At 38.1% G+C, this 18,066-nt stretch overlaps 1 protein-coding gene across 8 annotated transcripts in view; it reads right to left on the bottom strand.

Moving 5' to 3' along the window:
- Positions 1–18,066, bottom strand: part of ASCC1 (activating signal cointegrator 1 complex subunit 1) — a 154,547-nt gene that overhangs the window by 98,338 nt on the left and 38,143 nt on the right. For all 8 annotated transcript variants that reach the window (XR_011165065.1, XM_069071080.1, XM_069071085.1 and 5 more), the window contains one exon: positions 15,724–15,902. Coding sequence is in view for 7 of the 8 variants with exons in the window: in XM_069071080.1 (XP_068927181.1) it covers positions 15,724–15,902 (179 nt within the window). In the remaining variant the exon portion in view is untranslated. The remainder of the gene's footprint in view (positions 1–15,723; positions 15,903–18,066) is intronic.

Below are 18,066 nucleotides of genomic sequence, written 5' to 3'. Positions count from 1 at the left end.
TATCTGGGGATTCCCTATATCCATGAAATCGCAGGTCCAGTCCTTATCATTACCTTTATAAAAGAAAACTTTCCAGAAATAAAAGAATCAGTGAGCAAAGTGAAGATCCAAAGAATTCACATAATGTTATACTAGAAGAATTCCAAAATTTAACACATGCAGAAATAAAATGGCTAAATTCCAGAACTTTAGGGTCAAATAAAAAGGTATGGAAGAAAGAGTTCACAAATTTCATTTCAAATAATTTATGACTACTTAAATGATGAAGTAAAATAAAATAATGGAAGATGATATGCAAAAAAGCAAAGGAAAAACAGTTTGCACAAAGAATAACATATCCCACAAGGCTGGACATACTCCTAAATGAAAGAAAATGGACCTTTAAAAAGAATAGCAACTTATAATCATTCTTCTAGAAAAAATAAGGATGAACAGGGTCTTTGAGCTTAGCAAAAAAAAAAAAGAAATTTAAGAAAGGTATAAAAAAAGTAAATATAACATGAAAAGAGTACATGATGACAACGACTACATGTTAAAATGAGCAAAGTGGGGGGGAGGGGGCAGAGTCAAGACAGGACTTCCTCAGGGCTCCAGCTTCCACCTCCTCCAATTCATGTACAAGGTGACTCTGAACAAACTTTGGAGCTACAGAACCCACAAAATGTCACAGAGAAGCTAACCTCCCACTGAGGACAGCCCAGCATGGAGCAGCCAGCGCAGCACTCTGGAAGTCGAGCCCAGACCCTCAAGAACCCAAGGTTTTAGCCTCAGGGTGGCCTGACCAGACACTGGTTGGAGGGACTTCAGATCACCAGCAGTTGTGGCGATTTTCAGAATTATCAATGCGTAGAGTCTAAGGACAAAGTGAGAGGTCAGTGCAGTGTGGACTTTGGGAACAGGGAGTTTGGGAGTGCAGTCTGGCCTTTATCCCCTGGAGGGAGAAGCAACTGAGGTGCCATGGCCTTGCAGCCACCACCAGGTGGCAGATTCAGCTCCTGGCATGCAGATTGTAAGCAACCACTCTGCGGGGTAATCACTCTTGCTTTAACCTGCTTGGATCTGGATTATGGTATAGGGTGGAGGTCCTGGGGTGTGAGACCAGCTTGCCAGAGCATGTGGAGGCTTCAGTGAGGGCACCCAACTAATACCTATGGTAGCTGGGAAAAACCTAGCATTTGGGACGAAACTCCCCTGTCTGGTAGCAGTCCTACTGTGGCAAAAAGCCCAAAAGTCAAGTAATTGAGTGGCAAGATGAGCAAACAAGGGAAACAAAACAAGCAGAGCAATCCAACTTTACATTTCTATTTTGGGGACAAAAAGGATCAAAGCATGGAATAGGAGAAAGACAGCAAAGTCAGAACTCCTGCACCAAAAGCCTCCAAGAAAAATACAAGCTGGTTACAGGCCACAGAGGAGCTTAAGAAGGATTTTGAAAACCAAATAAGAGAAATGGAGGAAAAATTGGGAAGAGAAATGAGAACGATGGAAGAAAATTATGAAATGGGAGTCAACAACCTGACTGAAGAAAATAACACCTTAAAAAATAGACTAACTCAAATGGCAAAAGAGGCTCAAAAAGGCAATGAGGAGAATAATGCCTTAAAAAATCAAATATGCCAGATGGAAAAAGAATTTCAAAAGCTCACTGAAGAGAATCATTCTTTCAGAATTAGGTTGGAGCAAATGTTAGCTAGTGACTTTATGAGAAATCAAGATACTATTACACAGAACCAAAGAAATGAAAAAATAGGAGGCAATGTGAAATATCTCACTGGGAAAACCAGTGACCTGGAAAATAGATCCAGGAGAGATAATTTTAAAATTATTGGACTACCTGAAAGCCATGATCAAAAAAAGAACCTAGAAATCATCCTTCAAGAAATTCTCAAGGAAAACTGCCCTGATGTCTTAGAACCAGAGGGCAAAACAGAGGTTGAAAGAATCCACTGATCATCTCTTGAAAAAGATCCCAAAAAGAAAACTCCTAGGAATATTATAGCCAGGTTCCAGAATTCCCAGATCAAGGAAAAATATTACAAACAGCCAAGAAGAAACAATTTGAATACTGTGGAAATACAATCAGGATAACACAGAATCTGGCAGCTTCTACACTGAGGAATCAAAGGGCTTGGAATATGATATTCCAGAGGTCAAAGGAGCTGGGATTAAAACCAAGAGTCACCTACCCAGCAAAACTGAGTATCGTGTTTCAGGGGAAAATATGGTCATTTGGTGGAATAGAGGATTTTCAAGCATTCTTGATGAAAAAACCAGAGTTGAATAGAAAGTCTGACATTCAGATACAAGAAGCAAGAGAAGCATGAGAAGGTAAACAGGGAAAAGAAATCATAAGGAACTTATCAAAGTTGAACTATTTATATTCCTACATGGAAAAAACGATAATTGTAACTTATGAAACTTTTATCAGTATGAAAATAGTTGAAGGGAATAGAAATGTGTGTGTGCATGTATATATATATATATATATATATATATATATATGTGTGTGTGTGTGTGTGTGTATGTGTGTATATATACATACATATGTCTGTAGGAGGATATATGGGCATATTAATACATACGTGTGTGTATATGTGTACAGGTATACATAGAGGGCACAGGACCAATTTAATAGGAAGAGATGATACTTAAAAGGTGAAATTAAGAGGTGAGAGAGGAATATAATGAGAGGAGATGGGGAGAGACAGAATGGGGTAAACTATCTCATATAGAAGAGGCAAGGGAAAATGGTTACAATGGAAGGAAAGAACAGGAAGGCAAGGGAATGGGTCTACCTTATTCTCATTGAATTTGGCTTAGGGAGGGAATGACATACACACTAAATAAGGTATCTCACCCTACAGGAGAGTATTAGGGAAGGGGATGAGAGGGGAGATGATGGAAGGGAGGGCAGGCTGGTGGGGAGGGAAGTTGAAAGCACCCACTTTTGAAAAGGGACAGGATCAAAATAGAGAACAGAAAAAGTAGGAGGTGGGATAGGAGGGAGGGAAATATAGTCAGCCTAAGACAGCCCAGGTTTTACTTGTGACTTGTCCCAGGCTGAAGAGCTACTTATCTAAGAAAGTAGACTCACCTTCCTACTGAAGGGCTGCTTATCTCAGGATGTTGGCTCCCCGTCACCTCCTGTGCCTTCTGGCTGAGAACAGACCATGTTGACCAAGATAACAATGGGTACACAAGGGGGTGAAGTACCAGGAAGCAGAAAGCCGATGCTGAGAAGCAACACTGTCTGCAACATTTCGTTTCTCTACAACATTTTCTCATGGGAAAGCTTTGTCCTCCCTACTGCAAAAGTGTATAAATATCTTGGCCCTCTGACAAATAAACGTACTTGTGCAGGCATCAGTTCACAACTCTGCCAACAATGCATTAATGTTCCAATTTTTCCACATCCCCTCCAGAATGTATTATTTTTCTTTTCTGTCATATTAGCCATGAGGTAGTAGTGTAGAGTTTTTTAAATTTGCTTTTCTCTAATCAACAATACTTTAGAGCATTTTTTCATATGACTATAGATAGCTTTGATTTCTTCTTCTGAAAACTGCCTGTTCATACTCTTTAACAATTTAATCAGGGAATGACTCATTTTTATAAATTTGACTAAGTTTCCTATATATTTTAGAAATGTGGCCTTATCAGAGAAACATAGTTCTTTCAAATGCCACTTTGATTAGGCATCAGAAAGAGAACAAAAAGAGGCCAGCTACAAATTAATCTCATGGAGGGTCAAACAGAAGCACCATAAAATTAGAATTTCTTGAAATCAGAGCATCACAGGTGATCACTCAAACAAAGAGTTGCAGAAATTGAGCCAAGAGTGACCTACCAATGGAGCAAATAATACAAGATGCAACAAAGCACAGACCTCCTAGCACACACTAATGAGACAAAGTAGGGGATTATGGAAGTAAAGTTATTCAATGAGTTAGTTCTACTTACCCAGTCAAGTATCTTATTTGCAATATTATCAGGAACAATTCCTGATACATGGTTTACAGAAATTTGGTTTGTATTAATTCTTGTAAGGCAAGGGCAGACATAGTGAAAGACATGATTATAGCACTGACAACCAAAATGCCTGCAATCAGCAATCCCACAAATCTTTTCCTTCCACCTTTTTGAAATTTCCCCAATTTCCTTAATCCTAATATCCACCCCCTCCCCTTTAAATAAGATTGTCACATGGACAATATACAAGTGGGCAGAGTATATTTTCAAATCAGGGAAGGTTCTCAGATTCACTTAAGCCTATCAAGGGGCCAAGGGGCAGGGAAGATCTTCAGATTCCCATTATAATTACATTCAGCCCCAAGATCTTTCATAGGAAACATATCTGAATTACAATTACCATGCCTTAAGTACAACACAATCCCCACAATATAAATACATCACATTTGCAAGATACATACCATAACAACTCATTACCAGAGTGACCATACAGCCTTAATTAAACAAACACAAAGTATATAGCCTCATAATTCCCTCAATCCAAAAACAAAATTTCCAAATAAAGTTCTCTTGGGGGGTGTGTCCTTTCCCCCACACTGCCCTTGCAGGCTTCCTCCTGGCACTTTCAGGTGCAGGCTCTAATGAGCCAAGTCCCAGTCTTAACACTGCTCCAGCCCCTGCTTCCAAGTCCTAAGGGGCGACTAAGCAACAAAACAACAGGGTGTGGTCCTTGGGGGTCCATGGCACTTCACCCCACCCATCATTGACACAATTCCATCCTCCCCCTGGGTCCCAAACTGTGGGATGCAGCAAGAAAACACATTCAGTGCTCTTGCCTTGCTGCAAAGTCCTTATCTTGTCCTGTGGCTGAATTCCGAACTCCTGGGTTCTTCCTCCTCCTGCAGGAGGCAGCCAATCCTGGCTTTTGCCCCAATCCTGATGCAGGCAGCTCACTATTCCTGCTCTCTCCTCATCTAAGTCAGCATGCAGGCAGTTCTGCACCCCTATTCTAGGGCTCCACAGAGTTCCCATGACTGGGAAACAAACAATTATCCTAGCCCCCATATTTTGCAGATCCTGTTCATGACGCCATTTGTAACAGCAAGCATCCTAGCATACTCAGGACAGTTGCCAGCATGGGTTCTTTGATCTTCCCTTCCAAAGGAAAACAACTCAAAAATGGGTTAACAATCTTACTTTAATCAATCAAACACATATCATTTACCTACAGGGGGAAAAGTCAGCACCCTGAACTTCAGAGAATACAAACAGAAGTTACAAAAAGACAAAAAATACAGAAAGAGAGACAAATCAGCAGATAGGCTTCTAGTTGTCTGACCATTACATCCATATCTAGTTAGTTACCAGAGAAGGAAGCACCAACATCTGAGTTTTCAAAGCCAGAGGGCTCAAAGACTGCTCGCTCAGAGTCTCGTCTGGCCAAATCACACAGCTCTCCCAAAAGAGAGCTCCAAAGAAAAACCTCACATCAGGGTATATAAAGCAGTAACTAAGTGCCTTTGTGGTGTATTAATCTTTTTATTTTTATTTTTATAAATAGGTTTTTATATCTTAATTTCTTCTCTCAAGTATAACGTGACCAGTGAGATTATATGGGTTGCACCTGTAATTAATTTTATTTGAGAATGATCACAGAAAGACTGAAATGATCGCTAGTGTAGGCAGGGGCATTATCAGTTTTCGATTGTTTTGGAACACCTAGTGAAGCAAAAGATGGTAACATATGAATAATTACATTTTCTACTACTTCTACTGTCTGAAGGGAAGCAAAGATAAAAGAAAGAAAAGTATCTATTGTGACATGTGTATGTGATAACTTACCAAAGGGAGGATTATGAGTTACATTTATCCACCAAAATTTAATTTTCTGTGTGTTAACAGTGATTAGTGAAGGAATAGTATAGATACCATATTGAGGGCAGGTTTTAATGACATTTCTAGCTTGTTATCTAGTAAGTTGTGGCCTCTATCTTATGAGGATTTGTACTCTCTTTTTTTTTTTTAAGTAATCGGGGTTAAGTAACTTGCTCAAGGTTACATGGCCAGGTGTTTCTGGATGTGGTGCTGAGTATCCGAGCCCGGATTTGATCCAGGTCATCCCGACACTGGAGCCGGTGCTCTTACTCGCTGAGCCACCTGGCCGCCCCTAAGCAATCGGGGTTAAGTAACTTGCTCAAGGTTACATGGCCAGGTGTTTCTGGGTGGGTGCTAAGTGTCTGAGCCCGGATTCGATCCCCAGGTCCTCCCGACACTAGGGCTGGTGCTCTTACTTGCTGTGCTACCTGGCTGCCCCGGATTTGTACTTTCTGAAAAAGGTTAAAAAAAAATCTGCATTCTGTGTGTGTATAAAGTTTAGCCATATCAATATGTTGGCACACATACACTGAATATTTGCTATCTGAAACAATATTAAGAGGAGAAGAGAAAATAATTTAACAATAATAGTAGAACTGATAAAGTGACAACTGTTTTTACTCAAATTTTTTCCCTCTATCTTTTAGTTTCAACAAAATTTGATTTAACACTATTTCTGGCTAATAACAATTATTCAATTTTACTATATAATAGAATTTTACTGCAATTTAGGAAGACCATTATAACACAATGACATTATGACATTAATTGCATTTCCAAATCATCATTTGCAAAAACAATTGATCAAAAATTGGGTTTATCAAGTGCAGAGATTTTTCTCCTCTCTTCACAGCTGCAAAGCCTGATTGTGGATTTAGGGTTTTGAAAGGAGAGATTCATCTGCTTGCCTAAAAATGTAGGCTTCAGGGTGCCCAGGGCTGTGGCTAGTGGAGTCCTTGATATAAGTAGTATGCTTTCTCCCTTTTGCCAGATTGGGGAGGGTAACTCAAATTTCCTATTATTCTTCAACACTCTTTTTTAATCTGATCTGGGACGAGAGGCTTTAATAATTTTTTGTAAAAATGTTTTCAGCTTAATTGCCTTTTACTCTAGTAAACTTTATTTATGTGTCCACTCCTTAAAAACTTCTTTGAAACTGAGAGCTTTGAATCTGCCAGTAAAGGTGAGTTGGGACTCTGGAACAAAATAGGTCCAGTGGCGCCTTGTCCCCTCTCCTCTATAATGGGGAGCCCAAAGCTTCACCTCTGAGGTGTTTCTTTTTCAATCTTTGTATTTTCCCAATTTGCCTAAATTCCAAATAGTATAATAAATTCTGACTTATCTTTGGCATCAAGTTAGGAGCGACACTTTTCACTTTTCACAATTCCAAAACTAACCAGAATGAATTCAATTAACTTTTGGTTGCATCCTGATACACAAAACTTTTCTCTTTTAGGTGAGGCAGGAAATGGTTAAATGCTCATCCGTTTGCCTCTCTGATCTAAGGGAAAAAATTCCCTTTTTATTTTTTATTGCTTTCTCAGCACTCAAACTTAGGCAGAGTTGGAACGTAGAGAATGAGATTTTCAAACCATTTAAAAATCTTAAAACTTCTGTTCATAATGTTCATGCAAATAATTAATATCTTATTATTTTTTCTAATTCTATCCTAATACTTCTTGTATACTCTTTGACTTGCTATTACCATCATATAATGTATGTAATACAATATTTTTTTCCCTCTTTTTCTCTCTCCTCTCCAGCCAGCCACTTGTGTTCTGGCGAAAAAGAAGGGAGAAGGGGAGAGAAAGAGATAACATTCTAAGGAAAATCCCATTGCATTATAAATCTTATAGGATGACAAATTACTCACACACACTCATTCACACAAAGACACAAAAACAAAACAGATAAATACAGAAAATGACAGAATGGATCCAAAACCTCACAGAGAACTGTTGGAGAACTCCTGAAAGAATTAAACATTTCCTTGGTCCTCCAGATGGTAACAGAGGCCAGGTAAGACTTACTTGACAGCTTCCTTTTTATCTGTTGCCACAGCCTCAGACTGTGTAGAGACCGCTGCAGCACACTTAATTGTTTGAGCCACCCTTGGCACTTTCATTTCATATCTTTAATATAGAGTGTGGGAATGAAATGATGACATGAGCCAGGCAGGAACTATCAGGGTAGTCTGTTTATTTATCCTGGGGCAAGGCTTTTTATAACAGAGTCAGTTGCAGCCAGTTTTCTCATGGAAAAAATGCTTAACCAGCTTATACTTAATTATTGGTGGCTGTGCAATTTGGGGGGGGTCATATATTGGTAATCACGCTCTATTTCCTTGCTAATCACAGAAAGATGGTGAGACAACACCCTAAGCCATAATTAGTCCATATGGGGAGCGGGGTCTAGGGAAATCCTGATCCAGACTCTACCCATGACTGGTTCACATTGGCCCTCTACTACATTTTAATAGAGACAAGGATACATATGCCCTCTGAACTCTATCATCATCATCATCATCACCATCAGGGGTTACACAGGGAGTCTAATTAGACAAGACCTAGGAGTGGTTCTGGTTCTCTTAAGAAAAGGATAGAAAGAGAGGGAAGAAGAATATACTAGGGAGGAAGAAAAAGGAAGTTTAGGGAAAATTATCTCATATATCAGGATAGACAAATAGAAGTCTATTCAAACAGGGGTGGGAAAGGGGGAGGAGTGCCTGACACTTGAACTTCACTCTCATCTGAACTAATTGAAGGAAGGAAGAATATACACATATACAGATAGATATGGAAATATATTTCACTCAACATAGAAATAAGAGGGAAAGGGGTGAGGGTAAATTAAAGGAAGGGCAGATTAAAGGAAGGATTAGTCCTAAGCAAAAGAAATGCTAAGGATGTAGAAAAACACTTACAATTCTTTTAGAGAAAGCAAAGATTGGGAATATGCTCTTCAATTGAGGAATGGCTGAACAGGTTATAGTATATAAATGTGATAGGATAAAACTGTGCTGCTAGAAATGGTAAAAGGGATGTTTTCAGAGAAATCTGGGAAGATTTAAATGAGTTGATGGAAAACAAAGTGAACAGAACCAGGAGAACAATTTAAATGGTAACAACAAAATGGTAATGAAACAACTCTGAAGGACTTGGGAATTCCAATCAGTGTAATGACCAATCTCTATTCCAGAGGACCCAAAATGAAACATGCTACCCACTTCCTGTTAGAAATGTGAAGGACTAAAATACTTTTTTTTTTGACACGGCCACCGTGGAAATTTATTTTGCTTAACTATACATGTTTATAGCATGGATTTTGTTTTTCTTTTGTTATCAAGGCAGGGACAGGGAGAAAGTAAGATTTTTGCTGACTGAAAAAAATATATATAATTTTTTTTCTAAAACACACTTAAAACATAAGGATAGTTCTCATGCAACACAGTAACAGTCTTTGTGATTCTTCCTCATTCAAGCAGCATTCTTCATATCCCCACAACCAACATTAAAGGGACCTACAGTTGGCACTGATCACTGTTATTCCTGTGTAGCAGTAAGCCAACACATAAAATGAAGATCATTGTTAATGACCAAGAAAAGGGGAATATGCTAAGCTATAGCACCTTCCATATAGATATTTGATTATCAATGCTGCAAAGAATCTAGTGGCAATGAAACATGCCAACAAAGTTTTTAATGCCAAGCATATGTTCACACATTTGATGATGCAATTGTACAATCAGACATGAAGCACTAGTATTTAAGGTGGTGAATGACACTCTAAGTGGAATACAAAATGAAGGCTAAAGGCTGCATGGTCTTAATAAAGACAATAAAAAAAATTGATGAAATGCTACCAACCATGAGTCTAAAAGAATGAAGATGAAACACACTATTCATATCCTAACAGAGATGATGATTATGAGATGCAGAAATATATATATATATATATATTTCTGGGCATGACTAATATGGAAATTATTTTGCCAGACTATGTATATATGCACTGAGGGACCTGTTTTTTGGAATTATTTTTTCAAAATCTGATCAATGGGAAAGGAGGCATAGGATAGTGGAAGAAATCAATTTTTTAAAATATAACTTAAAAAAGAAATTGCTGAAGTTTACCTTGGGAAGACTGCTACATATGCTGTGGTTACAGTATGATTCTACTTCAGTGGCTCCTAATATGAAGCCAACTAGTCTCAATGTGTTCCAAATCCTCAATGAGCTAACTGCTGCTACTATTGCTAATAGCTTGAACAAAAAGGTTGATAACAAGAGAAATATGTTTATCTTTAACCTCACACTCAGTACTTCATCCCTCACCAGTGAGAACAGCATCTTTGTTTTTGTTTTTGCTTTTTTCTTGGAGGGGAGAAGGCAAAGCAACTGGGGTTAAGTGACTTGCCCAAGGTCATGTAGCTAGTAAGTGTGTCAAGTGTCTGAAACTGGATTTGAACTCAGGTCCTCCTGACTCCAGGGCCTGTGCTCTATTCACTGTGCTACCTAGCTGCCCCCAGAGAATGGCATCTTTGGAGTCAAGTCCATAGCTGGCACACCAACTTGAACAGAGTAGAACTTTGACAAAAACAAAGTTAACTATGTCATTGCTGAGTTCAAGCACAATTGAAAGAAAGAAATCACTGGAAACAAAATAGTTATCTGCTGTCTTTCCCACTAGTGAATATGTAAAGTATCTCAGACAGTATTGAGAATGATTTCCATATCTCTGTCACCCATGCCATTCTGAAGAGCTGCACACTAACACACCTGAACTACATCCCGCTGATTGATCGCCCAGAATCAAGTTTCTCCCTACTCCAGTCTATCCTCCATCTGGCTGTCAAAGTGATCTTTCTAAATCATAAGTCTAACCATGTCACCCCACTCCAACAACCAAAAAAATTCCAGTGGTTCCCTATCACCTCCAAGAGTAAATATAAAATCCTTTAGCATTCAAAGCCCTTCATAACCTGCCTCTCCCCATTCCACCTTTCCAATGTTCTTACACCTTGCAGTACCCTCCCCCAATCCCTACTATATATTCTATAATCCAGTGATACTGGCCCTTTGCTCTTCTTGGAACAAGACACTACATTTCCCAACTCTGGGCATTTTTTCAGGCTGTCCTCCATGTATGGAATGCTTTCCCTGTCCATCTCCACTTCCTGAATTCCTTCAAATCTCAGCTAAAATCCTACCTTCAACAGGAAGCCTTTGCTAATCCTACTTAGTTCTAGTGCCCTCCCTCCACTGATTATAACTTGTCTTTACATAGCTATTGGCAGGTTGTCTCATTACATCGTGAGCTGCTTGGGAACAGGAGCTGTCTTTTACCTTTCTTTGTGTCCTAGCACAGTGCCTAGCACAGAGTGGGCACTTAAATATTTACTGACTCGCTGGTATATGAATGTAATGCAAAATTATTGTGTCATAAGAAATGACAGAAAAAAAGTACCAGAGAATGTTGAGGAAGAGCAAAATGGGCAGAACCAGGAGGCCAATTTATACAAAGACAACAACACTGTAAAGAAAAACAACTTTGAAAGACTTAAGAGCGCTCATAAATGTAATGACTAATCATGTCTCCAGAGGACTCGGAATGAAGTATATTACTCATTTCCTGAAAGAGACCTGACAGACTCAAGGTACACAGGGCCTCTCTGTAGATTTGTTTTGCCTAACTATGCTTATTTTTTAAAAGTTTTTTTTTTCCTTTATGTTTTTAGGGGAGAATGGGCTGTGATGAAAAGGGGAAGTTAACAGAGCCATTAAAACTTTTTAAATGAACAAAAAAAAAATTCAGAAAGAAGCACAGGCAAACAGGACAGATTTGAAAGTAACTTGCTGAATTTGATACATACTTTTTTTAAAGCCAGTAATATGAAATAGGATTCACAGTTTCATATACAAGCCTCTTTTTTGTGTTCTGCTAAGATATGATATGGAAATTTCTTTTTTTGATTTTTAAGTTCAAAATTAAAACATCCAATTTTTAGAAATATGTAATACTTCTGTTAAAAGCACAAAAATCATATAAAGAAAAAGACATATCTTTAATATGATAACATATATCTGTCTAAAACCAAGAATTAGTATTATTTATATTAGAGAAGTACGAGAAGGCTTTCCAATAAGATCGGGACCAAACAAGGATTTTTACTATTACCACTATGATTCGATGTAGCTTTAGAAATGTTAGCTATAGAAAATAAGCAGAAAAAAACTGAGGTAAGATGCATAGGCAGAGAGGAAGCCAAAGCTATCTCTATAGGTAAACAATATAATAGTTTACTTAAAGAATCTCAATGTTTCAATGAAAAAATAATCAAAACAATTAGGAGCTTCAGAAAAGTATCAGGCTATAAAATAAAACCACAAACATCAGCCTTTCTATGTAATACTCACAAAAGCCAGCAAAGGACACACAACAAAAAGTCCACTCAAAATTAAGTATAATATAAATAATTATCTGGAATTCAGCCTACCTAAGATTCATATGAACCAAACTGCAAAACACTCTTTACAGAAATATAGGAAGTTAATAGGAGAGCTTGCCAATACTCATGGTTGGTTTCACCAATATGACAATGATACTAAAATAATTTACAGATTAAGCGCCATACTCCACCTCCCAACTGCAATCATTCTCACTTGCTGACCACCCCATAGAAGACTCTCCTTCCTCATTTCTACTTCCCAGATCTCCTGACTTCCTTCAAATCTCAACCAAAGTCTGAACTTCTACATGGAGTCTTTCCCAGCCGTCCTTAATCTTAGTACCTTCCCTCCAATACTACCATCAATGTATCCTGTGTATATCCTGTTTTGTTTATGTAGTAATTTGTGTGCTTTCTGCCTCATTAAACTGTGAGCACCTAGAGAGCTAAGGTCTGTCTGTTGTCTTTCTTTATCTCCTCAACACTTAGCACAGTGTCTGGCACTTAATAATAGACGCTTAAAGAGTTACACCTTATAAAACAAGGGAAAATACAAAAATTTACCTGGAAGAACAAAACGTTGAGAATCTCAAGAGAAATAAACTAAAAGAATTTAATATAGGAAAACCATCTGTGATAACCAGCAACCTCAAACTGTACTATAAAGTAATAATCATTGGTTTGATAAAAAGAAGCATTTACAAAGGAATAGACTAGCTAAGCAAAACTTACCAATAATTGAACATAGCCTAGTGTTAAATAAACCCCTCAGCACAAACTTAAGTAAATTCTTAAGTAAAAATTTCCAATCAGATTTAGACTAACATCTTGCACCAAATTCCACAATAAATTAAAATGGTTACATGACTTGGACATTAAAGATAATAGCATAAAAACAAAAAAAGAATTAGATCAGGGGTGTCTAGGTGGTGCAATGAATAGAGTACCAGCCCTGGAGTCAGGAGCACCTGAGTTCAAATTCAGCCTCAGACACTTAACACAAAAATTAACCGTGTGACTTTGGGCAAGTCACTTAACCCTAATTGCCCTCCAAAAAGAAAAAAAAATAGAATGAGATCAGGTACCTTTCATAGCTATGGCTAGAGGATGAATAATTTTTAATTAAACAAGAGGTAGAGGCAATTAGTTAATTTTTATTATGTGAAATTTTAAAAGTTTAGTTCAAATTAATGCACCTAGGATAAGACAGGAAGTAGCTGACTAGGGAAAAAAAAATCCTTGTATCAAATGTTTCACCAACCTTCCAATCACCCAAGTCAGTCACCCAAGCCTACAATCCTAATCATCTTCAACTCCCACTCACTCCCCATATCTAATCCTTCGTGAAATCCTGTCATTTCTGCCTTGACAATGTCTCTCCTATATATCCTCTTCTTTCAATTAACACAGTCAACCACACTACTGCAATAGCTTTCTAATTGGTTTCCTGGTCTCAAGTATTCTAGTCCATTCTCCAAACTCTCTTCCTAAAGTGTAGATTTGGACATCACCTCCCACTAGATAAACCCTTTTGATTCCCTAAAATCTCCAAGATCAATTCTAAAACCTGTTTTACATTTAAAGCTCTTTATTCCTTTCCATTCTTCTTACATTTTATTCTGCCTTGAAGCACTCAACAATCCAGCTATACAGGCCTACATGTTGATCCTCACATACACCTCTCCTCACTCCAAGGGTTTTCCCTGGCTGTCCCCCATGCCAGAAACTCTTTCCCTACTTGATTCCCTGGTTTCCTCCAGGATAGCTCACATCCTACTTCTGAAAAACCTTTCCTAGTCTCCATCACAATCTACCCCAACTCCCACTGCAATTACCTTCCATTTACATTGGTTATACCTTGTACATATTTGCATGTAGTCTCCTTCATTAAAATGTGCATTTCGTGAGGGCAGGGACTGAGTTTTTACCTTTTTGTATCCCCAAACTTAGTACAGTACCTGGAGCTACCACTTACCATGCTTAGTGCTTAATAAATGTTTGTTAACTGACTGACAAGAATCTGACAACATATATAGACAACTAACAGAAATATCTAAGACCAAAAGTTATTCCCAACAGATAAGTCATCATAGTAAACAAACATTTCTTAAAAGAAGACCCTCAAATTACTAACAATCATATAAAAGAATGCCCCAAATCACTAATAATAAATGAATGCAAATCAAAACAACCCTAAAGGTTCCCCTCACATTCAGCAAATTGGCAAAATGACAAAAGATAGAAATAGTGCTGGAGCAATTTATGGATAGACACACTCATGTGAACCTATGAACTTGTACAACTCTCCTGGAAAGGAATCTGGAATTACACAAAGAAAATTACTAAAATACTCTCTTTGATTCCAATATCTAATGCTAGACATATACCCCCAAGGAGGTCAATAACAAAAGGTCCTATATAAGCCAATATCTTTAATATCTTTATAACAGCACTTTTCATGGCAATAAAGAACTGGAAACAAAGTAGATGCCCACCGATTTGGGAACAGCTAAACAAATGGAGGTAAATAAATATAATGGAATATTACAGTTATAAGGAACAATGAATATGACGAAAACAGAGGGACCTGGACAGATTTATGAGTGGATATGAAGTGAAGTAAGCAAAACAGGAAGACTATACACAAGTGCAAAATATAAATGGAAACAACAAAAGAATCAAAACTGGATACTATGAAATTCTAAGGATCAACTCAGCAGCAAGGAGATGTGAGAAAGCACACCCCTCCCTTCTTTGCAGAGCTAAGTGACTACAGGTGTATACCACTGCAGATACTGTCAAATTATTTTGATGCTTTGCTATTCTGGGGTTTTTTTCCCCTCTTTTTTATTCTTTAAAGATAGCTCACTTGGAATAGAACGAGATATAATGGAAAGTTAGAATACAAAAACAAAAGGTATTGATAAAAATATACTTTAAAAATAAAACAAAAAACTACTAAAAGTATAATACAAGAGAGAAACAGAGTTCATTCAAGGTCTGCTGCCTCATGTCTGTTAGACCTCCAACATACTATAACTTTAGTTTGAAGACCTGACCCTTATTCTTTTAAATTCCTCCATAACCAGAATATGTAATTAACCTCTGTCTGAATTCAGTTACTTTCTGTTTAATTAATTTCTTCTCTGCATAAATTCAGGAGTCTCTTTGAAGTTTTAACCTGAAAGATATGTATTTTAAATGATCCAGGAGTACTATTAGGTACACTCAGAGTCTATCCAGGTAGGCTGAACAATTATTTTCTAACACAGATGAACTCATTTAATGCGTCCTAAAGCTACTTCACCATCACGTGCTTTTTTTCCACCTTTGGAGAACATCAAAGTCTCGTCATGTAATGAGCCTTGCTCTCCTAGAGAAAAAAGCCCTACAATGAACAGCATCATGCTGACATCTCAGTTGCTACTTACCACTGAGCACTTCTCCAAGACTTTCTCTTGGAACTTCAAAAACCCTTCCTGAACACTAGGTTGGTTGAGGGAGAAAGAAAGGAAGTGAGTGAAGGGTTGCTTCCTTCGGAAACTCTCCACAAGGACATCAATTCGAGTTTTCGCTGAGATGACACCACCTCGTTGCTGGCCCATGATTACTGTGAGCAAATAGAAAAACATTTTAAAAATGTGGTGATGATGATGATGATAATGATTGGCATTTATATAGTCCTTAAAGGTCTACAAAGTACTTTATGTGGTATGTTATCTCATTTGATTCTCAAAACAATCCTGTCAGGTAGGTGCTATTATCCCCATTTTACAGATGAGGAAACAGAGGCTAAAAGAATAAATGACTTGCCCAGGATTATACAGTTAGTAAGAATGCAAGGCAGAATTTGAATTCAGGTCTTCCTGATTACATCACAATGCCTGCAATTAGACGCATTTTTAAATGGACTATACCAGGATGTATAAAATATACAATATCTGACTGTAGTGATACAGAGCCAAAACTAATTAACAGGCCCTCCTTTTAATATTTCACCTATTCAGAGAATTTAGGATAGCAACAATGTCATGGATTAGAAGACTTAACAAAATCCACCTAAAGAAAAGTGACACTACAAAGAGAATATCTCTGAGACACGTTGGTTAGGTAGAAAAGTGTACAGAAGTCAAAAAACATTGGAACACTTTTTTTGATAAAGCAAGATGAATAGGTCAGAACCACTGTTTAAGCAGATGGTACCTGGAACCCTCCTGGCTCCACAACTTACATAGATTGGTAAGGAAGAAAATCTAAAAGAAGAAAGATGAATTGTGAACAATTAAATCAATAATCCAGCAGACAGATCCCGGATACCATTTTTAAAGACCTAATGATAAGAATATACTGAATAAAGGACAGGGACAGAGATAAAGATAGGGGCTGGCACTGCGATTTCACTAGCGTAGCACACTCCTTCCACCAATGCTGCCTAGTACACTGAGAGAACAAGTGATACATCCAAGTCACACAGGCAGCATGAGTCAAAAGCAAGCCTTAAACTCCGGTCTTCTTGGATTCAAGGCCAGTTCTCTACCTACTATGCTACACTCTGACATTAAGACATGCAGGAAGATGTGTGATGAAGTAGATGAAAGGTCAACCAGAAAAGAAGACCTGTGTCCAAACCCCGCCTCAGCCACATACCAACTGTGTGAGCAGGGCAAGTGGCTTTACCTCTCTGAGACAGATGCATGTTTCTTAGGGGAGGCGGGGGGGTTGTTTGTTTTTTTAAAATAATTTATTTATTTTTAGTTTTCAACATTCATTTCTGTAAGATTTGGAGTTTTCAATTTTCTTCCCCTCACCCCTCTCCCCTCCCCAAGAGGGCATACAATCTGACATAGGCTCTACTTACACATTCATATTAAACATTTTTTCACATCAGTCATGAAGCAAAGAAGAGTTAGAACTAATGGGAGGAATCATGAGAAAGAAGAAATAAAATAAAACAACAAAAAAAAGAGAGCAAATAGTATGCTTCCATCTGCATCTAAACTCCAAAATTCTTTCTTTGGATGTGGATAACAAGCCTTTAGGAGTTGTCTTAGATCCTTGTATTACTGAGAAGAGCTAAGTCTATCAAAGTCAGTCACCACACACTGTGGCTATTACTGTGTATAGTACTCTCCTGGTTCTATTCATTTCATTCAGCATCAGTTCATGTAAGTTTTTCCAGGTTTTCCTGAAGTCTGCCTGTTCATCATTTCTTATAGCACAACAGTATTCCATTACATTCATATACCACAACTTGTTTAGTCATTCCCTAACTGAGGGGCATCCCCTCTATTTCCAGTTCTTGGCCACCACAAAAAGAGCTGCTATAAATATTTTTATTTCTGGGTCCTTTTCCCATTTGTATGATCTCTTTGGGATACAGCCCTAGAAGTGGTATTGCTGGGTCAAATGATATGCACAGGTTTATAGCCTTTTGGGGATAGTTCCAAATTGTTCTCCAGAATGGTTGGATCAGTTCACAACTCCACCAATAATGCATTAGAGTTCCAATTTTTAAACATCTTCTCCAACATTTGTTATTTTCCTGTTTGTCATGTTAGCCAATCTGATAGTGTGATGTGGTACCTCAGAGTTGCTTTGCTTTGCATTTCTCTAATTAATAGTGATTTAGAGGGGGCGGCTAGGTAGCGCAGTGAGTAAAGCGCCAGCCCCAGAGTCAGGAGGACCCAAGTTCGGTTCCAGCCTCTGACACTTAAAACACACACACACACACACACACACACACACACACACACACACACACACACACACACACA

This window comes from Petaurus breviceps, unplaced genomic scaffold (assembly GCF_028583685.1).
Source record: "Petaurus breviceps papuanus isolate PSGF00001 unplaced genomic scaffold, PetGlider_PUasm1.0 90825, whole genome shotgun sequence".
Classification (NCBI taxonomy): Eukaryota; Metazoa; Chordata; class Mammalia; order Diprotodontia; family Petauridae; genus Petaurus; species Petaurus breviceps.
Note: the sequence above shows the minus strand (reverse complement) of the source record. Positions and strands in the feature narration are given on the sequence as shown.